Source organism: Lepidochelys kempii, chromosome 3, assembly GCF_965140285.1.
Source record: "Lepidochelys kempii isolate rLepKem1 chromosome 3, rLepKem1.hap1, whole genome shotgun sequence".
Taxonomy (NCBI): domain Eukaryota; kingdom Metazoa; phylum Chordata; order Testudines; family Cheloniidae; genus Lepidochelys; species Lepidochelys kempii.
The window spans coordinates 12671910-12697656 of NC_136382.1; the positions used below are offsets into that span (position 1 = coordinate 12671910).

The 25747-nt window shown below is 49.4% G+C and overlaps 1 protein-coding gene across 1 annotated transcript; it reads left to right on the plus strand.

The window, feature by feature from the left end:
• The first annotated feature begins 1131 nt into the window (after positions 1-1131).
• MCM3 (minichromosome maintenance complex component 3) lies at positions 1132-22987 on the plus strand. Its single transcript, XM_073335702.1, has 17 exons — positions 1132-1416; positions 4396-4508; positions 5567-5775; positions 7315-7445; positions 8341-8579; positions 9081-9189; positions 10323-10476; positions 10575-10706; positions 11417-11625; positions 12268-12442; positions 14126-14252; positions 14751-14901; positions 15664-15804; positions 17068-17165; positions 17700-17794; positions 18826-18901; positions 21027-22987. Exons 1-17 carry the CDS (start codon positions 1336-1338, stop codon positions 21223-21225), a joined length of 2439 nt encoding a protein of 812 aa, XP_073191803.1. The 5' UTR covers positions 1132-1335; the 3' UTR covers positions 21226-22987.
• Positions 22988-25747: the final 2760 nt, after the last annotated feature.

The window sequence follows — 25747 nt, forward strand, 5'->3', positions numbered from 1 at the left end:
GTGATAACTCGTGATTTTCTGAAAGCCCTAGCTCCCGGAGTCATGTGAATATGTAAGAATTTCTGTTTCCATTTTAATAATTCGTATGTTTCCATCCCTTGGGGGTTGGGTGGGGTGGAGAAAAGCATGAAAATGTGACCCCCCCAGTTCACACTAAAGGTGAGCAACCTGAAGGAAAATACCACAAACTTTGATTTGTGCTGGAAATGACCCACCTTGATTATCGTGCACATTGTGGGGAGAGTGGTCACTTTGGATAAGCTATTACCAGCAGGAGAGTGAGTTTGTGTGTGTAGTTTTTGAAAAAGGGGGGGGGTTTGAGAAAACCTGGTTTTGGGCTGGAAATGGCCCAACTTGATTATCATACACATTGTAAGGAGAGTGATCACTTTAGATAAGCTATTACCAGCAGGACAGTGGGGTGGGAGAGAGTATTGTTTCATGGTCTCTGTGTGTATATAATGTCTACTGCAGTTTCCACAGTATGCATCCGATGAAGTGAGCTGTAGCTCACGAAAGCTCATGCTCAAATAAATTGGTTAGTCTCTAAGGTGCCACAAGTCCTCCTTTTCTTTTTGCGAATACAGACTAACAGGGCTGTTCCTCTGAAACCTTTCCATTTATTATTATTACTAATCTCATGAGTTTGGGGGCCTCACTCCTGGCTTTTGAGTGACAGGGGCTGGGTTAGCAACGTTTCAGTGCCTGATTTGCTGGTTCAGAGAATCGGAACTGATCCAAAAACAGCCAACCCTGATGGACTACATATCCCAGCATGCCCCTGGCCGTAATACACCTCCCAGCATGCAATGTTCTCTCCGACTCAGAGCAGTTCGAAGAAACTACATATCCCAGCATGCCCTAGGGCGGACTAGCGCTCGCACAGCAGAGGCCTCTCACTCGCTCGAAAGAACTCCCCCTCCGGTATACCACGCCCCCCAGTTCCACACGCCCTCCCCGGTGATTGGCTGGAGCTGGGATCCAGTCCCATCCTTCCGGTGGGGCTCCTCCCCTCACGCTCGACTATTGGCTGGCGGCGAGCCGGCGCCGTCAGAGGCTGGCCAATGGGAGAAGGCCAGGCTGGGAACCTTTTTGTGACCTTTTCCGTGGCGGGAAAAGGCATCGCGTTTTGGCGCCAGGGGCGGAGCCGGCGGGAGCGCGAGCGCGGCGGGCCCGGCCTGCGCCCCTCCCCCCTCTGCTCCGCGGGTTCGCGCCCCTCCCCCCGGCCCCGAGCAGCCTCTGGTCGCGTCCCGCCGCCCCTCGCCCCCGCGCAGCCGGCCCCGAGCGCAGGGAGCCCCGGGCAGGGCGCGCTCCGCGCTCCCCAGCGCAGGCAGCATGGCGGCCCCCCCGGCGGGGCTGGAGGACGCGGAGCTGCGGGAGGCGCAGCGCGACTACCTCGACTTCCTGGACGACGAGGTGAGGCGGCGGCGGCGGCGGCGGCGGCGGGGGGCCGAAATCCCCGAGCTCCCGGCCCTGCTGCAGAGGGGATGGGGGGAGGCCGCAGAGGGGTGCTGGGGGGAGGCCGCAGAGGGGTGCTGGGGGGAGGCCGCAGAGGGGTGCTGGGGGGAGGCCGCAGAGGGGTGCTGGGGGGAGGCCGCAGAGGGGTGCTGGGGGGGAGGGGTGCTGGGGGGAGGCCGCAGAGGGGTGCTGGGGGGGAGGGGTGCTGGGGGGAGGCCGCAGAGGGGTGCTGGGGGGGAGGGGTGCTGGGGGGAGGCCGCAGAGGGGTGCTGGGGGGGAGGGGTGCTGGGGGGAGGCCGCAGAGGGGTGCTGGGGGGAGGCCGCAGAGGGGTGCTGGGGGGAGGCCGCAGAGGGGTGCTGGGGGGGAGGGGTGCTGGGGGGAGGCCGCGGAGGGGTGCTGGGGGGGAGGGGTGCTGGGGGGGAGGGGTGCTGGGGGGGAGGGGTGCGGGGGGGAGGCCGGGGAGGGGTGCGGGGGGGGGAGGGGTGCGGGGGGGGGAGGGGTGCGGAGGGGTGCGGGGGGGGAGGGGTGCGGGGGGGAGGCCGCGGAGGGGTGCTGGGGGGGAGGGGTGCTGGGGGGAGGCCGCGGAGGGGTGCGGGGGGGGGAGGGGGAGGGCTGTTCCTGGGTTTCCTGTTTCCTCCTCCAGCCCCACAGGGTGAGCTGTGGGTTCTCAGCTCTCCCCCACCCTGGCCTCTACTGGGTGGAGATCCCCCCCCACCCCCATTACAAACTGCTCCTGTGCTGCCATTCCCAGCTGGAGGAGACATTCTTGTGCTTGCTCTGATTGAGCTAATGTGCTCTAAATAGATTGTAACTCTGGCGGCAGGAGGGTACTAGCCACCTCACGTATGTGCCTGTGCTCTCAGACAGGTACATTCTTTGGGTGGTTAGCCCCTCCTGCGGCTCACACTGGTATGGCTATGCTCTGAATTTAGTGAGCCAGCTCCATCAGAGCTGGTGTGGGTATGTCTCCACAAGTTGGGAACTGCACCTCCAACTCAAAGTGCAGACGTACCCCAGGGTGGGGAGGGGGATTGAGAGTGCCTCCCTCTATCTGGCCTTTCCCTGTGTCAAGGTTCCTTCCCCACTCTGAACTCTAGGGTACAGATGTGGGGACCTGCATGAAAACCTCCTAAGCTTATTTTTACCAGCTTAGGTTAAAACTTCCCCAAGGTAGAGACTATTTTCCTTTTCCCCCTGGACTTTATTGCTACCACCACCAAGCGTTGAACCGATATATAACCGGGAGAGAGCCCGCTTGGAAACGTCTTTCCCCACAAAATCCTCCCAAACCCTACACCCCCTTTCCTGGGGAAGGTTTGATAAAAATCCTCACCAATTTGCAGAGGTGACCACAGACCCAAACCCTTGGATCTTAAGAACAATGAAAAAGCAACGAGGTTCTTAAAAGAAGAATTTTAATAGAAGAAAAAGTGAAGAATCACCTCTGTTGTCAAGGTTCCTCCCCCACTCTGAACTCTAGAGTACAGATGTGGGGACCTGCATGAAAAACCTCCTAAGCTTATCTTTACCAGCTTAGGTCAAAACTTCCCCAAGGTACAAAATATTCCACCCTTTGTCCTTGGATTGGCCACTACCACCACCAAACTAATACTGGTTACTGGGGAAGAGCTGTTTGGACGAGTCTTTCCCCCCCAAAATACTTCCCAAAACCTTGCACCCCACTTCCTGGACAAGGTTTGGTAAAAAGCCTCACCAATTTGCCTAGGTGACTACAGACCCAGACCCTTGGATATTAAGAACAATGAACAATCCTCCCAACACTTGCACCCCCCCTTTCCTGGGAAATGTTGGATAAAAAGCCTCATCAATTTGCATAGGTGACCACAGACCCAAACCCTTGGATCTGAGAACAATGAAAAAGCATTCAGTTTTCTTACAAGAAGACTTTTAATAAAAATAGAAGTAAATAGAAATAAAGAAATGCCCCCTGTAAAATCAGGATGGTAGATACCTTACAGGGTAATTAGATTCAAAAACATAGAGAACCCCTCTAGGCAAAACCTTAAGTTACAAAAAAGATACACAGACAGAAATAGTTATTCTATTCAGCACAGTTCTTTTCTCAGCCATTTAAAGAAATCATAATCTAACACGTACCTAGCTAGATTACTTACTAAAAGTTCTAAGACTACATTCCTGGTCTATCCCCGACAAAGACAGACTATAGACAGACACACAGACCCTTTGTTTCTCTCCCTCCTCCCAGCTTTTGAAAGTATCTTGTCTCCTCATTGGTCATTTTGGTCAGGTGCCAGCGAGGTTACCTTTAGCTTCTTAACCCTTTACAGGTGAGAGGATTTTTCCTCTGGCCAGGAGGGATTTCAAAGGGGTTTACCCTTCCCTTTATATTTATGACATCTGTAAAATCAGGATGGTAAATACCTTACAGGGTAATTAGATTCAAAACATAGAGAATCCCTCTAGGCAAAACCTTAAGTTACAAAAAGAAACAAAGACAGGAATATCCATTCCATTCAGCACAGCTATTTTATCAGCCATTTAAACAAAACCAAATCTAATGCATATCTAGCTAGATTAGTTACTAAGTTCTAAGACTCCATTCCTGTTCTGTTCCCGGCAAAAGCATCACACAGACAGACAGAGCCTTTGTTTCTCCCCCCTGCAGCTTTGAAAGTATCTTGTCTCCTCATTGGGCATTTTGGTCAGGTGCCGGCGAGGTTATCCTAGCTTCTTAACCCTTTACAAGTGACAGGGTTTTTCCTCTGGCCAGGAGGGATTTTAAAGGTGTTTACCCTACCCTTCCTATTTATGACACCTTGCAACAAAGAGATTCTGGCATCAATAACAGTTGGGGACTTTCTGAGCCACTAAAGACTCTGGAATCAGATCAAAAGGGCTGCATCTCACTGGCTTAACTTTGTAAAATGGAACCCTTCTCCCATGGCATGTTGCAGGAGGATCAGGGGATTTACCAGAGCAAAGTCCGGGATGTGATCAGTGACAATCAGTATCGTCTGATTGTCAGCATCAATGACCTGCGGAGGAAGAATGAGAAGAGAGCCAACCGGTAAGAGTGGCCTCTGAAGGGACTGGATAAGAGCGGTTAGCAAGATACTTTCCATTCGGCTACTGCATAGCACGCAAGCTTCTGAATGTCCTTAGGTTTTGTGACTGGCATGAGAGGAGAGCCATTACAGTTGTTGCCCTGTTGGCAAACTTTGTAGGCAGGCCAATGGGTTAAGCTATTACTTTCTCTCTAAAGCCCAGTCTGCGCTAGAAAAGGTTTGCCTGTGTACTTATACCAGCAAACCATCCTAATGTAGATGCAGCTTACACTGACATCTAAAGTGTTTTTGCCACTATACCTTATAACGGGTCCCTGAGCAACAGAAGATATATCAGCCAAAGCACTTAACCATCTACCATAGGCCATATTAAAATGGTGCCCCCCCCCCCCCCCAAAAAAAAAATTACCACGAACAGACTTGCAATACTGGCAAAAGTTTCTTGTGTGGACCTGACCTAAGGTTATGCCTTCACTGCCAAAAAGGGGTGCGTGTGTAGTGTGTTTTTGGTTTTGGTTTTTTTACTGTGCATTAGCCATCTTGATGTAAAATCACAGGAGATGAGTCACAGGTAGCTTTTATCATGATGTAGTTAGATGATGTCAACGCTATGCTCCCCTCCTGGGTTTGACCTTGGCAAGCAGAAAGCGAATATAAGGGATGGGAACACTTTCAAAAGCACCCAGGTAATTTAGGAATCTAATGGGGTTTAGGGCCAGACTTACACAAATATTTCAGCACCTACAGATAGGCACCTAGTGAGACTTTCAAAACTGCCTCAGTCACTTTGGTTCCTAAATCCCATAGACTTGCGGTGGGGGTTAGGTGCGTAACCTGGTTAGGGACTTAATGTCCATAGCACACTCACTTCTTGACTGAAGTGAATTCTCATGTGAGTGGTGGGGAAATATCTGTTGGTGTTTGCCCAGCTCTGCTATTAACTTGTGAAGGCATTCGGAATTGCCACTGTGTGAAGGAAGGGTCTTCCTGCTGCGGATGTGCTGGCAAGATCCTCTCCTAGCAGCTGAACTGACCAGAGTCCTGCTGCCTTTTGCTACAGGCTCCTGAGCAATGCCTTCGAGGAGCTGGTCGCCTTTCAGCGTGCCTTGAAGGACTTTGTTGCATCCATCGATGCCACGTACGCTAAGCAGTATGAGGAGTTCTACATCGGGCTCGAGGGCAGCTTTGGTTCCAAACACGTGACGCCCCGGACGCTGACATCCTGTTTTCTGGGCTGCGTGGTCTGCGTGGAGGGCATTGTGACAAAATGTGAGTATGGTGTGCGGGGGCTGAGATGTTCCCTCTGAATGCACACGTGGGATTGATAGCTATCTGTAGACACTAGAGCAGTGGGAACGTCAGGGATGCTCTAGGGTGTAACTAGGAGTCATGGAGTGAAAGGTAGCTGAGAAATTTAGGCTTGTTGTCAGGGAACATGCCCCGAGATCTGTTATTGTGGGATGATCTCCCAGTGGAACAGGTAGAAACCCCACTGCTGAAGCCATGGTGAACAGGAGTGGACTATAAGGTGGATAGAAAGCTGGCTAGATTGTCGGGATCAACGGGTAGTGATCAATGGCTCCATGTCTAGTTGGCAGCAGGTATCAAGCGGAGTTGGTCCTGGGGCTGGTTTTGTTCAAAATCTTCATTAATAATCTGGAGGATGGCATGGACTGCACCCTCAGCAAGTTTGCAGATAACACTAAACTGGGAGGAGTGGTAGATAAGGAGGCTTGGGATAGGATACAGAGGGACCTAGACAAATTAGAGGATTGGGCCAAAAGAAATCTGATGAGGTTCAACAAGGACAAGTGCAGAGTCCTGCACTTAGGGCGGAAGAATCCCATGCACCGCTACAGACTAGGGACCGAATGGTTAGGCAGCAGTTCTGCAGAGAAGGACCTAGGGGTGACAGTGGACGAGAAGCTGGATATGAGTCAACAGTGTACCCTTGTTGCCAAGAAGGCTAATGGCATTTTGGGATGTATAAGTAGGGGCATAGCGAGCAGATCGAGGGACGTGATCGTCCCCCTCTATTCGACATTGGTGAGGCCTCATCTGGAGCACCGTGTCCAGTTTTGGGCCCCACACTACAAGAAGGATGTGGAAAAATTGGAAAGCATCCAGCGGAGGGCAACAAAAATGATTAGGGGACTGGAACACATGAGTTATGAGGAGAGGCTGAGGGAACTGGGATTGTTTAGTCTGCAGAAGAGAAGAATGGGGCGGGGGGGGGGGGGGGAGGCGTGGGATCTGATAGGTGCTTTCAACTACCTGAAAGGGGGTTCCAGAGAGGATGGATCTAGACTGTTCTCAGTGGTAGCAGATCTTCCCATCTAGAATTAAACGTACTATTGGGCTAACCAGCTTGCATTGGTTTGCACTGGATGATTTAGTTGGGGATTGGTCCTGCTTTGAGCAGGGGGTTGGACTAGATGACCTCCTGAGGTCCCTTCCAACCCTGATATTCTATGATTCTATGACAGAACAAGGAGTAGTGGTCTCAAGTTGCAGTGGGGGAGGTTTAGGTTGGATATTAGGAACAACTTTTTCACTAAGAGGGTGGTGAAACACTGGAATGCGTTACCTAGGGAGGTGGTAGAATCTCCTTCCTTAGAGGTTTTTAAGGTCAGGCTTGACAAAGCCCTGGCTGGGATGATTTAGTTGGGGATTGGTCCTGCTTTGAGCAGGGGGTTGGACTAGATGACCTCCTGAGGTCCCTTCCAACTGAGATTCTATGAGTGGGGAAGGTCTACAGGGTTTCTTCCCTCCTAACTTTTTCCTCCCACCAAACAAATCTGAATGCAGGCTCTCTGGTACGTCCGAAGATCGTCCGCAGCGTCCATTACTGCCCTGCTACCAAGAAGACCATTGAACGCCGATACACGGACATGACGACTCTCGAAGCTTTTCCATCCAGCTCTGTCTACCCCACTAAGGTGAGCAAACGGAGTCAGCGTCAAATATTTGCCAGAGACCTGGGGAAGGAAGTGACTTGCCCAAGGCCATACAGTAGGCCAGTGGTAGAGCTGGGTATAGATCCCAGGTCTCCTGACTCCAGTGGACCTCACTGCAGTTGTCCCATATAGCTATTGGGAGCGAGTTACCTCCCTCTGGCTTCATCTGTGGGGCATGCATGTTGATTAAACAACAGTAATGTATCGGCTCTGCTGTAGCAGAGGTGCCGATGTATGTGGAGCCCCTCCTCTCGGCCAGTTGAATGCCCTCCCAAGAAACAGACATCTGCATCGGTTAACACCGTTTCAGTCCTGAAGGCAGCAGCGCAGAGGAGGCAGCTTATGAATTGTTTCGCAGTCTGTGCTGGATTTGATGGAGTTCAAACCTAGGCTCCTGGTGAGACAGAAGCATCTGTTAGTCAGACTGGATCAAATGGTCTGTTAGGCAGAGTGATCACTCGGTCTCTGGAGAACATAGTGGGTAATTGGGCTGCCAGTGACCAAATAACACTCTTCTCACCTGAAGGTCTTGCTTGTGTAACTGCTCTTGCACGGGTGATCTGTGACTGCCTGTCTGGTGTAGCCAGCAGAGCTCTCCATGACTGCTTAGTCTGTCCTAGTGCTTGGGTAGGCCCAAGGGGCTCACGCTAGGTAGTACAGGCTGTTAGTCTGGGAGCTGGAGAGCCTGGATGAACCACAAGGTCTCTGTGTCCAGCAGCCTCAATAAAGAAGCCCCTTGCAGCACAGTCCTGTCTCACTGCTACCACAAGGGACACTCCAGCCTCCCTTCCCTGTGTGGGTGACCCCATCTGATCCCAGAGACTCCTTTGCCATGCTCCTGTGAATGAGGCATCTCATTACTGTGTCGCTCATCCAGGATGAAGAGAACAATCCCCTGGAGACGGAATTTGGCCTCTCTGTCTACAAGGACCATCAAACCATCACCATCCAGGAGATGCCTGAGAAGGCCCCAGCTGGTCAGCTTCCTCGCTCTGTGGACGTTGTTCTGGATGATGACCTGGTGGACAGGGTGAAGCCTGGGGACCGAATCCAGGTTGTTGGAACTTACCGCTGTCTGCCGGGGAAGAAGGGGGGCTACACATCAGGGACATTCAGGTGAGGCACACAGTGTAATCACCTTCCCTTCATATTGCTGCTTTCATCGTGAAAGATCCCAGAATGCTCTACCTTTTATAGGAGGAGCGCTTCACTTGCCACTGAGATGCAGCCAGCTCTGGGGTGGGATGTAATAGCTGTTGAACAGCAGCATGGCGTTGTAATTAGGCCAGAACACCGAGTCAAACACCCTGAATCTCTTGGAAGGTTCCATTAGCTCTCTAGTGACTGTGGATGGCCAGGACCAAACAAAGGATAGAGACGTAGTATTGCGGACACAGATGAAAAATGGTCTTATTGCTCAGTTAATTAAGCAGACATGAGGGCATCAGGATACATCGTTTTCTGAGCTTTCCAGAGTCTCCAAGACTCGGCTTGAGGAGTGGACCCTTATGGAAGGACGCTGTGGGTGATTGCTGTAATGGATGTAACCTTGGATGGTTGGGTCTGTCTGCAGGGTTTTTGTGTTCTAGACTTGACCAAGCTCCCTCTCCTTTCCAGAACCATTTTGATCGCCTGCCATGTGAAGCAGATGAGCAAAGAGGTTCGGCCTCTCTACTCTGCCTCTGATGTGGCCAAGATCAAGAGATTTAGCAAAAGTCGCTCAAAGGTATTAAGCTTTATTTTCAAACACACCTTGTAGAAAATTGTATATTAGAAATGGGAACATAAACACTGGTCAGCTAACCCATCCCCATGGCGCAAGGCAGGGTAGCTTGGAATGTTTTCTAGTACTTTGTCCAGCTTTAAATGGCTCTAAAGATATAGCTTCCCCCACTTATCCTGTGCAGGTGTATGGGGGCTCTTACTCAGTCGTCCCTGTATCATTTGCTTAGTTTCTTCTCATCGCTTCGGCCCAGCATAAACAATTTCTTTGCTTCATGTTGATGCTCTTCAGATACTAGCTCAGCGTCTATCTGATCAAACGTCTCTCTTGTGCATGCACTGATCACACTGGAATCCAGTCGTGTCTGCTCTTCGCAGAAGTCTTAGGTTTTCTCACTCTCAGACCCTCCCCTTCTCCTTAGCTGATCAAAGTTTGAGCATTGACTCAAAGGATACAAGGTCATATCCTACACTTACCTATTAGAGAAACAAATCAACCCTAATCCATACCCCTCCTCTCTTACTGCAGTGCCTGCAGGTCTTTTCTTAACCAGAGAGTGCCCTCAGATTGACCTTCCCTTCAGAACCATGTCCTGGAGAGATTTCCCAGGCGACCTTGCTCTTAAAGGGGTTGCTGCTTTACCATGAGGGAGGGAACTTGAGCAATGGGCAGGAATGTTAAAGGAAGCTCAGAATCTTTCTTCTGTAAATAACATTGATGTAAGGTCTGGCCCAATATAAAAAAAACAAAACAAAGAAAAGACCTCCCTTTTTTGCCTCTCAGAGGTGCACCCAGGTTAAAATCGCATTGTAAAAATTCTTCCCCTTAGGTCACTGCTGAAGGGATTTAAAACACCCATTTTTTCTCAGCTGGCTGAGATACAGTGGACTAGTTGAATCAGTGTCTCTCTTTCTAGTTCTCCTGACCTAGCCCCGTGTTGTCGGGGGCTCCTGTCCTGCAGGGGAACGTGCCTGATGTGTAACAGTTGCCAGTGAAAGCCCCTTCCTTTCCTGTTGATTTTAAGCCCACTCATTAGACTAGCAAAGCCTGAACTACCTGATCATGTCCCTTGAAAGGGAAGCCATTCTTGTTGGCTGGATTTTTTTATGTGGTACACTTCGTTTCCTCTGTCTTAGGATGTCTTTGACCAACTCTCGAGGTCTCTGGCCCCCAGTATCCACGGGCATGAGTATATCAAGAAAGCGATTCTCTGCATGCTGCTTGGAGGGGTGGAGAAGGTCCTGGAGAACGGGAGCCGCATCCGAGGAGACATCAACATCTTGCTGATAGGTAGGGTGGAGGGGAGTGGCATTGGGATGCTATGGTGACGGGAGGGCAAAGCCTGTGTGATGGGACACTTCATTATTGCTCGGACTTGTCCTTTCCAGGAGACCCTTCAGTCGCCAAGTCTCAGCTGCTGCGTTACGTGCTCTCCACAGCCCCCCGGGCCATCCCCACCACCGGTAGGGGCTCCTCCGGGGTTGGTTTGACTGCTGCCGTCACCACGGACCAAGAAACCGGTAAGGTTATCGTTGAAGCGCTCTGCTGGCAGAGGATGCTGTGAGGCAGGAAGTAAAGGGAATGGCTTGTAAGATGCGAGGCTGCTGTAACATCTGTCCGCCATCACAGAACCACTTGTTGCTCTTGCTGGAAGCTTTTACATGATGGGAACCTCTTCTCTGGTGCCAAAGCATTGTTGGCGGATGTCCGCTGGGGTGCAGCTTCTTACATCTTCTCAGGCTGCACGTCACTGAGTGGCGCCTGCCCGGGCAGCTAGGTAGATGGCTCTCAGCTCTCCCATATCCTGTGTGGGATCCCAATCGGCAGCAGGAGCTGGTAGTGCCATGTCCCTAAATCACCGCACAGAGCTGCTTGGCCTTCCTGCTGCTGGGAGTACCTGTGCGAGAACTTTGCTTCTTTGAATAGGGTCTGGTTACTTTTCACCCAAGGTGGTCCCATCCCACCCCCAGGTCCTCCCATGCCTCTCTGTCTTGAAGATTCATCTCCCTGACTTCCCCTGCGTTGCCCCCACCACTCTCCGCTGCGGAGAGCTAGGCAGAGCGGTCTCTGAAGCCAGAATTTCACGTACTCCTTGGGCACCAGAGTTTTGGGGATTTGAACCCCAGATGCCGGGGATCTGTCAGATCTCTGTGAATTTCAGAGCGAAGGGGAGGGCTTGGGGATGATGGCCCGTACATAACCCTGGATTACTCCCTGCTCCACCCCCCAGGTGAACGCCGCTTGGAAGCTGGAGCCATGGTCCTGGCTGACCGGGGCGTGGTCTGCATTGATGAGTTCGACAAGATGTCAGACATCGACCGCACGGCCATCCATGAGGTGATGGAGCAGGGCCGCGTGACCATTGCCAAGGCAGGCATCCATGCCAGGCTCAACGCCCGCTGCAGTGTGCTGGCTGCAGCCAATCCTGTCTACGGCAGGGTGAGTCAGGGCGAGTGCTGTCGGTGGGGCTCTCTCGGATCAGCTCTTCTCCTAGTAGTTACTGAGACCGGACCCACCTTCCAGGAGAGGATCATCTGATCTCCTGAGGGGTGAGCAAGAGGCTCGGATAAAAATTCTAGATGGTAAAAACCCTTGATCAAAATAAAAGGGTCCTGGGTAGGTCTCCATGCAGCTGTGGATGCCAAAAACATATCCTAATGTCCACACTGGGCCCAGACTCTGCCCTCACGTCCAGTGCACCCCATCTTGAAATGAATGAGCTGGAGACTGAACATGGCCTCTAGGCCATTTTCTGGAGCTCAGCTCAAGAGCTGTTAAACTGAGCAATTAAAGCAACACGAGGTTTTCAGCTCTGATCTGGAAAGTGCCTGGCTTGGTGTCGACTCTGGGGGAGGCAGAATGTAAAATGTACCAGTTCCCTTTGTAAATGGGGCAACAAGGCATGGTGAAGCGGAGCAATACTGCTGGGTTTATTTTCCAGGGGCAGCGTTCAGACCAGGATGGTGTGTTAGCACCTTCGTTCTTAAATCCTGTGACACCCAGTCCCTCGAAAAGCCACGATGTCCAAGTGCTTCTGATAGTTTCAGGGTCTCTTGTAACTCATCTCCCTGCTCTTTGCAGTACGATCAGTACAAAACTCCCATGGAGAACATTGGCCTTCAAGACTCCTTGCTGTCCCGATTCGATCTGCTCTTCATAGTCTTGGATCAGATGGACCCGGAGCATGACAGGGAGATCTCGGACCACGTCCTGCGAATGCACCGGTATCGAGGACCTGGCGAGCAGGATGGGGATGGTGAGTTGAGTCTTTTCTCTTTTTCCCCCCTACCTGCTTTCATCTTGACTCCTTTGTGAAAACATCTGCTCAGTGTGCAGTGGCAGTCCAAGCTAACAATATTATAAATCATTAGGAAAGGGATAGATAATAAGACAGAAAATCATAACGCCACTATGTAAATCGATGGTACGCCCACACCTTGAATACGGTGTGCAGTTCTAGTCGCCCCAGCTCAAAAAAGATATATTAGAATTGGAGAAGGTACAGAGACGGGCAGCAAAAATGATGAGGGGCATGGAACAGCTTCCATATGCAGAGAGGTTAAAAAGACTGGGATTTTTCAGCTTGGAAAAGAGACGACTAAGGGGTGATATGATAGAGGTGTATAAAATCATGACTGATGTGGGGAAAATGAATAAGGAAGTGTTGTTTATCCTTTCACATACCACAGGAACCAATGGTCACCCAATGAAAGTATTAGGCAGCAGGTTTAAAACAAAGATAAGGAAGTATTTTTTTCACACAACGCACAGTTAGCCTGCGGAACTCATTGCCAGAGGATGTTGTGAAGGTCAAAAGTATAACTGGGCTCAAAAAAGAGTTGGATATGTTCATGGAGGATAGGTGCATCTCTGGTTATTAGCCAAGAAGGTCAGGGACGTAACCTTATGCTGAGTGTCCCTAGTCCTCTGACTGCCAGAAGCTGGGACTTGACAACAGGGGATGAATCACTTGATAACTGCCCTGTTCTGTTCGTTCCCTCTGAAGCACCTGACGCTGGCCGCTGTCGGAAGACAGGCTACTGGGCTTGATGGACCATTGGTCTGACCCAATCCAACTGACCGTGTTTCTTCTCCCTTGCCCAAGACCGTGGGATCCCTCCTACCCACCCCACCCCCAAATTTCTCTAGGCTTTATGTTGCACTCGCCATCTGGGGACCCGTAGTCGTTGGTCGGAAGCTTCTCTTTATTCCTGTGCCCTGAGGGGCTGGACTCTGATCTCCCCCATTGTAGTGCATTGACCGTTAAGCAGACTAGCTCTCGCCCGCCAGTAGCTTGCTGCATGCCTGGTTATCCGAACAGTCGTGGCAAAAGTGGTAGGTGAAAACCAGCAGCAGAATAAACAGCAGGTTGAGCTACTGGGAGTGGCTGAGGTATCTGACTCGGGCAGAGCCATACTAATCTCCAGTGCTCTCCTGCATTGTTCTGTGTCTTGGTTGATTTAGTGACCGGGTGAGCTCAGCTGAGTGATATGCAAAACTCCTGAGGGCTCAAAACCTGCAGCATAATTGGTCTCGAGCTTCTCCTTTCTTAGAGTCTTAAATAAGAGGAAAATCCTATTGGATCTAGTCCATCTCCGGGGTAGGGCCAGTGCAAATTGTTGTCTGCAGCATGTTCTCCAGTGGCTTGTCCTGTCCAGTTGGGCGTTTCCTCCACTCCCCCTGGAAGGATACTCGGATCTCGCAGGAAATGAGCTTTCCCTGATGTCTAGTCTACAGTTTGCTTTGTTCAGTCGCATCCCATTTTACCTAGTTATACACGCCCTGTTACCACCCTAAACCTTGGCTCTCTCACCTCAGTGCTAGTCAGCTGTAGAGGTTTCTGGGTTGATATCTGTGGCTTAGCCAAGCTACGTATTAGCCTCTCAAGGGTTCGGGCCTGGATGATGCGTAAATCCTGCTCTCCTAATGTCTCCCCCAGCCATGCCCCTGGGCAGCGCAATAGAGATCCTGGCTACGGATGATCCTAATGTGGTGCAGGAGGAGGACCAGGAGCTACAAGTGTATGAAAAACACGACAACCTTCTGCATGGCCCCAAGAGGCACAAGTGAGTGTGTCCCTGTCTGCCCCATCCCTGTAGTGATTCAGTCATGGTTTTTATCTTTGAGGAGGTTCACGGTATGACTGGTTGTAAACTGCTGGGGCTTTGGCACCTAAGCTCCTTTATGGGCTTGTCAAGGGAGTGGGAGAAATGTCGCCTGCAGCAGCAGTACCTTGCCTTTATATAGTGCCATTTGTGTGGAAGGATCCATAGAAGGATCACTAGCCCTCTATGGACAGGTGTCCAGCCCTGGGATGGAACACAGCAGCCGTTCTGCACCTGGCCCATACCACAAGTCTGTAAGAGGATCATGAAGAACATTGTATGTGGCTGAGCATTCCATGCATGTGTATGTTCCACGTACAGCCCGGAGTGTTCCTGTTCTTTGTGTGTTGCTCATGTTGCCAGGGGGACGACTTCCTTTTGGAAGGGAGCGGCACAGTAAAAATGGAGTCTCCTGGTTCCATTCCGTAACTTGTGTATATGTTTGTGTGTCTCTGCCAGAGAGAAGATAGTTAGCATGGAGTTCATGAGAAAATACATCCATGTGGCCAAGATCATCAAGCCGGTGTTGACCCAAGAGTCAGCGAATTACATAGCGGAGGAGTACTCCCGCCTCCGCAGCCAGGACCAGATAAGCTCCGACATTGCCAGGGTGAGCAAATCTTTCCGGGGTGTGGGAGGCAGGCGCAGACAAGGAAAGAGACCAGAATGGGTCAGCTCCATCCTTTTCCCATGGGCCAAGGAAACAGTCACACATCCGGCCCTGAGATGTTCTCTTGTGAGACGCCCACTTAGGGGCATGATGCTCCAGAGAGGTGAACTCCTCTCATTCTCCCAGGCTTTTGCTAATAATTCTCTGGGGGGGGGGGGGGGGGAATGTTGGTCTATTTCCCTTGCCCTAAAGTTGGCTTTCAAGCAGTTGAATTGCAGTTTGGAGCCTGCCAGTGCTTCTCGGAGCAGCACATTTCCGATGCCGATTCCCCGAGATGGGGAGGCGGGGGGTACAGAGGAGGAAATCGCATGCACTTAAGTTTCACATGGTCCTTTCTCCAAAGACACATGCTGAGCCTCAAGCGAAGGCTCACTCTGGCCTAGTACGCTGGGATGCTATGGATCACGTGAGGCTATAGCCCACAGCATATCATGTGCATACTATTCCTGTTCCATGACTGGCACTGTCCCTCAACTCTTTGAGGGGCGTGTCTTCCACAGGCTTCCTTTGCATCCTAAGACATATGTAGACTACAGCAGCACGTGACTAAGGCTTTCGGGGGTGTGGCCTTGCTCTATCTGTGCTGGGACTCTGCCTGCAGCTGTCCAGCATGGACCATAATGAACATGTGGGCATTGCCGCAACATGGAGCCATTGTCTGATCCCTCAGTTGCTGGACTGTCTTCTCCTCTCCCCTCCCAGACCTCCCCTGTCACGGCCCGTACGCTGGAGACGCTGATCAGGCTTTCCACGGCCCACGCAAAGGCCAGGATGAACAAAACGATCGACCTGCAGGACGCGGAAGCTGCCGTAGAGCTGGTGCAGTTCGCCTACTTCAAAAAGGTGAGAGTGTAGCCAGGGTGCCCGCAGGGCGTGGCAACCACCCAGGACTCCGGCTGCCAAAGGATTAAATTAAAGGGGCAAACCTCCTGTTGGAATTTCCAGGATCTGGCTTTTCTTCGTGTGGCTCTCAGCTGTGGTGCTGGCTGTTGCTGGAGTCCAGGCTGAGTGCTGGGGCTTGGCAGCTGTAGCGCGGGGTAGAAGACTCGCTGCTGCGAGCCACCTTCCAAGACCCCAGCTGCAATGGGCTCCTTGCTGCGTGGTCTAGGAAGCAAGCAATGGCAGTTGCTCTTGGCGGTCTTTAATCTGGGAAGGATTTGGAGTTTTGCTCTTTTTCGTGGCGAGTTGACTTAATCCTGGGTCATGGTGCTTGGAGACTGCAGCAAGAGGTACCATAGGAGTAAGCATTGTAGTAATTTTGGAATCCTGGGTGTCAGGACTCCTGGGTTCTATTTCTGGTTATGCTGCTAACTGTGGGCAGGTGACTCCACCTCTGTGCATGTTTCCCTGTATGAAATGGGCATGATAGGCTACATCTTGGGGTGTTGAGGCTTAATTACGATACCCAACACTCTGAGATCTCCACTGCTGAGTAAAATACTTTTCGTTCCCAGACCACGGCTGTGACTTCTCTGTTGGAGACTCAGCATGTATCAAATAGATTCATAGATATCAAGGTCAGAAGGGACCATTATGATCATCTAGTCTGACCTCCTGCACAATGCAGGCCACAATCTCACCCACCCGCTCCTGCGATAAACCTCTCACCTATGTCTGAGCTATTGAAGTCCTCAAATCATGGTTTAAAGACTTTAAGGAACGGAGAATCCTCCAGCAAGTGACCTGTGGCCCATGCTACAGAGGAAGGCGAAAAATCTCCAGGGCCTCTTCCAATCTGCCCTGGAAGAAAATTCCTTCCCGACACCAAATATGGCGATCAGCTGAACCCTGAGCATATGGGCAAGATTCACCAGACAGATACCCAGGAAAGAATTCTCTGTAGTAACTCAGATCCCACCCCATCTAACATCCCATCATGGGCCGTTGGGCCTATTTACCATGAATATTTAAAAATCAATTAATTGCCAGAATCATATTATCCCATCATACCATCTGCTCCATAAACTTATCAAGTTTAATCTTAAAGCCAGATAGGTCTTTTGCCCCCACTGCTTCCCTTTGAAGGCTATTCCAAAACTTCAGTGCCTGAGGGGTTGACTCTCCTGTTAATCTGCTTGGGTTGGGTTGTTTGGCTCCCTTTTGCAGGTGCTGGAAAAGGAAAAGAAACGCAAGAAGCAGGCGGAGGATGATACAGAGACTGAAGAGGAAGAGGAACCAGAGGGTGGAGAGAGAAAGAAAAAGAGGTGTGTTGGGGGCTGGAGATGCATGTTGGGAGGGAGCACTAGCTGGGACTGGCGAACCCAACTGGATGGGAGAGACTGTGAACTTGACCAGCCGCATCTGTGTGCAGAAACAACTCCAGGAATCGATTTTCTTGGAGAGGTCAGACTGCATTTAACAAAGCTAAATCCCCCGAGGCTGTTGGCTAGAGGGTATTTCACCAACTGTCTGTAGGTTTGGAACCTCTGTCTGGGACTTGGAGGCAGAGGAGAAAGCTTTAGAAAATGTCATGATTTTTGAGGGGTGGAAATCTGAATCTTTTTATAAACTTCCAAATGCTTTGGCCAGCCTCAGGGCTGCTCCTCATTTGTTACCAGAACCAACCCGGGTGTCTTCCTTCAGTGTTTGAAGAGAAGCACTGAGTTCCCCAGCAATCTGCAGGTGGCCCGGCTGTATCCCCGCCCAGTGGTTAGAGGTGTGAAGTGCCTCCCCTGTGGAATTGGAGGTGTATTGCCTAGAGTGGTGAGGAGTGGCAGTAACCTTCTGTTGCCCTGCAGGAGGAAGAAGGCGCACCCTGGGGATCAGGAAGCGAAAGAGGGGGAGTCCTATGACCCCTATGACTTCAGTGACACAGAAGAGGAAATGCCAGAAGGTGAGTGGCTTTCTTTCCCTCTCTTCCTGGATCCTGTGTGCACAAGGGGCTGTAAGTTGCTGTCTCCTGCCTGATGCTGGACTTGAGCATGCTGTGGAAGAGTCCACTGGATGGCATGCTGTGTTTCAAGCTGCCTGCTGACACAGCTTTTGGGGCAACAGATGAACTGAGCTTCTCTCAGACACTGGAAAGTGGGAGCGAGACACCTTGGATGATCAGCTCCAACCCCTGGGGCCAGTGCAGGATTGTTCCCTATAGCCTCTGTCCAGTTGTAGAAAGTGGGCTTCCACCGCTTTGCTTGGGAGACTGGTCCAGGATATAGCAACCTTGCTGTTAGCAAAAGTTTACCGTGGTCATTACACATTGATGTTGCACTCTTGCGGTGCTTTACAAGGGCCCACTTTCAAGGGGCTGTTGTTTTTAGGCAACCAGAGATGAAGACCCTGCTCCCATCTCAAAGAGTGTGCATAGGGCAAGTCTTCCTGGGAGGGAGATGTCTTGGGCTGAGGAACAGTTTATTTGCCATGATGGGCACATGAGTGCTAAAGACCTCCTAAAATCCAAACTGAGTACCAGGATGGTATGCTATAGGTAGCAATGCTGTGTCATCGTCATGCTCCCATTTCCCCAGACATCTGAAAGTAACCACTACAGAAATCAGATACAGCTATGGAAATCACCAGGGTGTACCAGTGGCATTATTCCTTCCATGGCTTTGGTGAGAGGGTGGATATTAATTATTAATTAATTATTATGGTAGCATCCCAGAGTCCCATTGTGCTAGACGCTGAATTAACAGTAAGACTAATTAGCCACTGTAAAACTACATGGAAGGAATACTATCCTTGCTCTGGAAAGAAGTTAGTGACAGCGCCATGCTGCAAGATACTGTACAGATACAGGGTAAAACATGGTACTAAACCCCTGGTTGCTGCAGCAGATGCTACTGTATCTTGTGTGCGCGCAGGCATTGGAGGGATGACGTGTAGCTCTTAGTTGCCAGATGTCTCATCTTCGCTTTCTGCTTCCAGTCCAGGCACATACCCCAAAGACCCCTGAACCTGCGGAGACTGGAGGGAGCAAAAAGACCGAGTTGGCTGACTCAAGGTGAGTGGTGGGCTAAAGAAGCCGTGGGGAGTTATGTCATTGGATCTCAAACGGGTCAGCTCTGTGGCTTAGCATCAAATAAACTCTTATCCAGAAACAAAGATGGAAATTCTGGGGGATTCACCACTCTTCCTTTTAAATAAAATACTGAGCCAGCTTGACAATCCTGGAGACTGACGTTCACAAAACAGGTTCAGCCTAATCGGGCAGTATGAGCTGACCCACTCTGTATGGCCTTTCTCCTTGCTTGGGGGAGAAGGAGGGGCAGTCCAGACCTTCCTCTTCCTGCTGAGTGTGTATAGAAAGGCTGCTTTTGATGCAGATACTTAACTAGCCCTGACTCACTTCAAATAGGCATCTGGATGGTAGCAACTCCTGGTCATTACTGGCTTGGGTGGATTTGAGCCAGACCCCATGTAGGTAACAGACTCTTTGCCCTGCTCGCAATATTGAATGTTAATTGGGGGGGTGGGTGGATGGGCTAGGGGCTTATATTGCAGACAGAATTTAGGATAATGTACGTGTCTTCATGGGATTTAACTCCAGCTGGGGGAGCAGACTGGGCGTTGGAAGACGTCCATTCCTTAGAGTAAAGAGAATAAGGAGACCAGCTGTGGCCTTGCAAGTCTCACCTGAGCCTGCGGTTCCAAGTGCCAGGGAAATGTGTGCACTCCACTGGTATCTTGTGCTCAGATATACCCAGAGCACCATGCTTTTTCTGGGCACTAAGTCTGCCTGAGGTGGAAGTTTAATTACTATATTATGCATCCGTAGCCCCATCTTGGCTTAAATCCCCTTAGGCCTTATAAACTCAGCAGCGTCGAGCTAGAGCAGTATTTGAATGGAAAACCTCTGGTAAATACCCAGGAAGGGGTATGAGTGACCCATTTAGCATCTCTGATTAGGTACTGAGCCCTTGCCCCACATGGTGCTAAGGGGGGGGGACTGTGTTGTTTGAGGTGCATGCTGCCACTTAGGATAGATGTAAGATATGGTCAGGGCTTCTGGTCACGGGAGATCACATGGCACTCTTTATGACAGTTAGGTGCCTGTACCCCTGTGTTCTCAGGTCTCCAGCCATCCTGTGTCTCTGAGCAGGGTCCCATGTCCCACTCCCTTCTAACTGGTGGTTGTAAGACAGCCCAGCTCCTTGCCTTGCACTGTGACAGCTCCAGCCAGCCAGTCTGCCTTAAGGCCAGCATCTGGGCTGTGCGTTGTCACCAAAGACTGTTACAGGTCACCACACAGCTTTGCTAAAGCAAAGTACTTTTATTCTTTGAGTAAAAGCGTTACATAGGAAACGTATCGAATGACAGGTCATACATGCTTACTAAACCTGTCAGAAATCACCCGTCTCCCACATAGGGAGTCTGATTGGCCAACGTGCTTTCCAACCCTTCCATGAGAGTTGTCGCTATCTGTTTGCTGAAGCCTTGGGTCTACTTATGTATCCCATGTTCATTTTTTCTTGCTTGGGCTTTGGCAAACCCAGTCTGAGCCAAACCACCCCAGAAAATGGTCCTTCTCTGGGGAAGTTTTACAGTCTTAGTGACTTGCCTTAGTCCCCCCACTGTTTTTAGTTCTTGGTGGAGCTGTGGTGACCTTTCCCCCGTGGAGTAGAACACAATCCTGCACAAACCATTCATACATTTAATAGCAGTCACAAGAGTTAGGGGACTTTAACCCCTATGAGCTGACCAGATTCTGAAGTGGGTAAAATACCATCTGCAGTTCAGTTGGGGTATTATTTGCTTCCTGTCTTGAACAGCATTTCCAGGTCGGGTGCAGCAATTCTATCTAGTTTGTAAAGCACTTTGGAATCCTACTGCTTGGAAGGCACTCTGTCAGATAGCTGATACCATTGACCCTGACTCACGTGGTTGGCAGATAAGGCACTAAGGTACTAGTGGCACCTTAGAGACTAACCATTTTCACAGAATCACAGAATATTGATAAGGTGACCCCTTAAAAATTCCCAAGGTAGGTTGCAGGTGCTAGGGTCCTCAATCTTTGATCTCATGCTGGGAACTGTGACACTCTCTCTGGGGAAGAATTAATGGCTGTGAATGAAGAATGATTTGAGTCTAGCTTCTGGTTCTAATTACCTTTCCTCCTGCTTGGCTAGGCTGAAAGCTTTCAAGGCTGGTCTTCTGGAGGTGTTCAGAGCTGCCCATGCGCAGTCGGTGGGTCTGAAGAGCCTGATGGAGTCCATCAACCTGGATAACCCTGACCCCTTCTCGGCGGCTGAAGTCAAGGTGGCATTGGAGCGCATGCAAGACGATAACCAGATCATGATGTCTGATGACATTATCTTCTTAATCTGAGCTTCGGGGTGGGAGATGCCAGGTTCTCATGAATTGGAGTTGGAAACGCTTCTCCTATGAGTCCTTAGGCCCATCCTGAATGCCTTACTTGGCAGAACTGAACTTTCTGCCACTTATAGCCCAAGCTGGAATTGGCAAACTCTGCAGCTGTAGCTCTGTACTGTCTCATGGAGTTTGAGAAGAAATAAAGAAGCTGGTTCTTGAAGGCCTGGGGATCCAAAGTCTGTTTTGATTAGTTTGATTCCAAAACCATTGGAGTGTTTTTGTTTTTATGAGTAGCAAAAAGCCCTTAAGTACAAATTACTTGTCTTCTAAATGTGCTTTAGGTGAGTCTCAGCTGTATGCAATCTCTAACGAGCTTCATTCAGGACACAATAGTTGAGGCTGATTTGAGATTTTTATCTCCATGTGGAGAGCTCAGGATACAAGTTTTTGCTGTACACTTTCACGTAGCATAGATTTCTCATTCCGAGGTGGTCCTTTTAAACCCTTCCTCCATTTTTTAAATGTCTGCCTAAAGTGTAATTTTTACTTTTTTTACAATGGCAATGCACAAATTCACCATTTGGTGGCGACAGTTTTATAAATTCTCATACTTTCAGGTTTTTAAATGGGATATTAATATGCACTTAGTCAGGAAAATGACTGTCAAAATGACATTGGGTTCCATAATCTCTAGTGATTCAAGACCTGAATCTGATTCATTTACAAGTCAAGATAATTTGTCCTTTTGCAGCATAAGTATTCAGGGAAACTCAACCTGAGCTGTGATATTCGGACCATTTTGAACAATGATTCTACAACTGGATTTTAATTGATGCTCCCAGGAGTAGGCAGGTTTGACTTGGCAGATGTGATTCAAAGGCTCTTCCTGCTGTGCAATGTTAGACTTGATGGTAGGTAAGAGAAGCCAAGGATAAGTGAATCTCACAGCCCTATCTGGAATTTCAAAACCAGATTGGTGACAGGGTTTGGAAAGGTTAGGAACTGTTGAGCTGGTAACCTGTTTCAATACCAGGGTTCTACATATCAAGGAATTTAAGGCTGCAGAGTTTCTAAGGGATACATGTGGTTCCAGATCTCTGTCCAGAGTTCTCATCCATGTTAATAAGTCTTCCTGTAGAATGAGTAGAACAAGATACATGATACATTGAAAGAACAATGTCTAATTGTTTTAGATGCTTTTGAGCCTAGGTCCCATTAATTTTCAAAGGGATTTAAGCACCAAGTCCCACTTAAAGTTAACAGGACTCAAGCACATATGAAAACTTTACCCAGCAACTCCATAAGTACTGTCAGCTGAATTAGTGCTCATTTCTATCAGTGTTCTCCAGGGGCAAGCAGAGAAGGATGCAAAGTGTTACTAACTCCCTTTTGCCCAGTGATTTGTAAGACTGAAGGTTTGGACTTCTGCATTATATGGTGTAATAGGTTTATACACAGAGAGATGATATTGATAGAAAGCTCTAAAACCATATGCCCAGAGTTGTGTCCGATGACTTGTGTATAATGGAACCTGTCCTGAGTAACTTTCTCATGGTGCCAATGCCTGCCTAGCAGCGTTGGTGCAAGGTCTATCAGAATTGTACTAGTAACTCTCTGTAAAGGGCTCTCAGCAGGAGTGGATGTTGAAAGTGGTCCTTACTGTTTCACTCTCTGTACAGCTAATACTGCTTTTTCCTTTGTGTAATTGGCATCTCAGTCTTGTGTTCAGTGATGGGGATGCTACAATACTTATTCAAATAATAAAATGTCAAGATCATCTGTCTCCAGTGCGGTGCCTTATGTTGCGGATGTTCTGTGGGATTGGACCAGCCCTGACCCAAGCAGAGGTACCATGAAGGTGTAATTTAGCTGTGAAGCAGTTGGGGGAAGGCGAATGTACTATAACACTTCTGCCAGGGGTGTTGGGAGTAACAAGGGCTGGGTCCTTCTTTCTAGGGGATTCTCTACCATTTGTTTACTATTAGCTGGAGCCCCCCGCAGTAATCTGGGAACCCATATCCACTCTGGCCACCTTTTGATAGGCAAAACTGGACCCACTCGCAAGCACATTCAACAGAGGTTTAAATGAGTTTTATTGGGGAAAGGAAAGGGTGAACTCGGACAAATTTTGCAGTTTCACTTTGTCACCTACTACCTCAGGGGGGCATGTGTCACAGCCACAAACAATTGGATCCTGAGTGGCTGATGCAATTTTTCCACCTCCCAATCCCCTATTTGCAGTTCATGGGTTCCCACTTTCCCCACTCTGTTTGTGGTCCCAAGAAAATCAGGGTCCCTGTTTCTTAAGCAGTTCTCAGGCTCTGCCACCTGTCCTGCTATAATGATTTTAGCAGCTAGGACAGGGAGGCCTCACTAGAGGGGACCAGTGAAACGGCCTGCAAACTCCTCTGCTCCCACCGTAGTCCACCCAATTGCTCTGTCTGCAGGATACTGTGGTTGGACCCACCTGCCACTTTGCTCTACCTACTGCTGGCCAGCTGACAAAAATGGCTGCTGAGCGCTGCCTCCTTCTTGTCAAACAGCAGGAGTCACAGCTGAGCTCTGCTCACAAAGGCAACTGCAGTTCTCAGCTCAGCTCTTTCAGTTACAAAAGGACCAGTAATTGAAAGAAGTGCATCTCAACCTCTTTGATACCAGGGACCAGCTTGCTGCTTTCCTAAAATGTCTCAGGGAAATCTCAGGGACCGGCCTGGAGGTTGCCATGGAACGCTGCTGATACATTGAGAAACACTGATCTAAAGAATCCAGCAGCGCCCATGCCACCAAAAAGACATTTCTAACAGCAACTCAGAACATAATCAGACTTCAAAGAAAGAGAGAGTAAGTCCCAGGCCTCTGTCCCCAGCCTCAGCAAACATTAGTCTCCCTCAGGGTGATCCCAACCCAGTCAGTATCCAGGCTTTGCCCGGGTGATTCCCAACAGGATAATCTCCAAAATATTGTCCCCAAGTACAAAATGTAGCCAAATGATACCCCAATGTCCCCAAAATAGCCAGTTAATATGTAAATAAGGTATTGCCTCTCTCAGTTGACTCCCCTTGCTCTCCAGCAGGTGACAGCAAAGAACACAGTTGGTATTTAAATCCGGTACAACCTCACTCAGTTGATTCCCCTTGCTCTGCAGCAGATGCCAGCAGAGAGCTCACTCAGTTACATCCCTTCTCTGATAGGCTTCATGTCACCAGTCCATCTTACTTTTTTTTGTGCTGATTTTTTTGAGGAAGTGCTCAACTTTTGCAATGAAAATTCTTTCTTCCTCCGTTTTTCCAACCATCTGAAATTTCTAAAAATTTAGTACTTTGTTTTTCAGCCCATTCGACGTGAAATTCTTTTCTAGATATAGCAAAAAGAAAAGGGGTACTTGTGGCACCTTAGAGACTAACCAATTTATTAGAGCATAAGCTTTCGTGAGCTACAGCTCACTTTATCGGATGCATACCATGGAAATGCCACAAGTACTCCTTTTCTTTTTTCTAGATATAGGAAAATGGGGAAGGAGAAAGGGGGTATGGTAGAACTAGCCTAACTCTTCACTTTTCCAGGCAGTTGGAGTAGGGTGAAAGAAACCTGTACTACAGCAACTTCTGAGTCCCAGGCTTTGTAAAAAGATTGGCTGTCCCTGACAGAAAACATTTTGACCTCAGCCTGCTATTTTTGGTGCAGACAAGGAGCAAATGTAACACCTCTTGCCTCGATCCCAGAGGTAAGCCTGTGTAATTATGGACTCCTTACACACCTCGATGAATTTACTCACACAAATAGACCTATTGGCTTCAGTGAGACATTGTGGGGTTGTGGATGTAACTAACTACTCAAGCACAATCTAGACCTAAATCTTTACTGTAGTCTCAGCAGTAGCACTAACTTGCATTTTCACCTTCCCTGGATTTCACTCTTGTTATTTAGGGCTGGACTGGATGTAGACATTCTACTGGTGTCACTGTATGGGGTAGGGATGTAATTTTTTACAACAGTTGTACTTGTAAAAACCCTAGTATAGACAATTACACCAAACCAGAATAAGCTATGTTACCATAAGCACTTTTTATAGCAGTATAATTGCATCCATATTAGGTTCTCCCCCTCCGCATGCCCCTTTTATCTGTACCCACATAATTAGACTGTTACCTTGGTTGAAAATCCCCAAGCTCATTTTCATTCTGTTAGTTTTCAAAATAGAATGATTTGTTGTTTGATATTGTCTGCATAATTTTTATTGCATATTGTCACTGGGTACATACACCCGATTCAGGGGTATCCAGTCATGTACAGTTGGCAGGGGGCTTTACTCCCCAGCTGCTAGAGTCTCTCTGATGGCCTAAGCCACAAAAACAGGAGTGTGTGGCCTAGCAGTCAGTTCTTTGGGCTACCCTTTCTCTCAGGCAGTGTGACCTAGAGGTCAGAGTTCTTTGGGGCCATTATGCAGGGTCTCAGACCTTCAAGCCAGGTAGAGCACCCAACCAGTTCGGTCTTAGGATTTCAGATAGTGTAGAGCAACAAACATGCAGTCTGGGGT

Coding starts and splice junctions, on each gene's coding strand:
- MCM3 (XM_073335702.1), top strand. CDS start 1,336: ATGGCGGCCCCCCCGGCGGGGCTGGAGGACGCGGAGCTGCGGGAGGCG. Junction 4,509..5,566: donor AATGAGAAGAGAGCCAACCG/GTAAGAGTGGCC, acceptor CTTTTGCTACAG/GCTCCTGAGCAATGCCTTCG. Junction 9,190..10,322: donor TTAGCAAAAGTCGCTCAAAG/GTATTAAGCTTT, acceptor CCTCTGTCTTAG/GATGTCTTTGACCAACTCTC.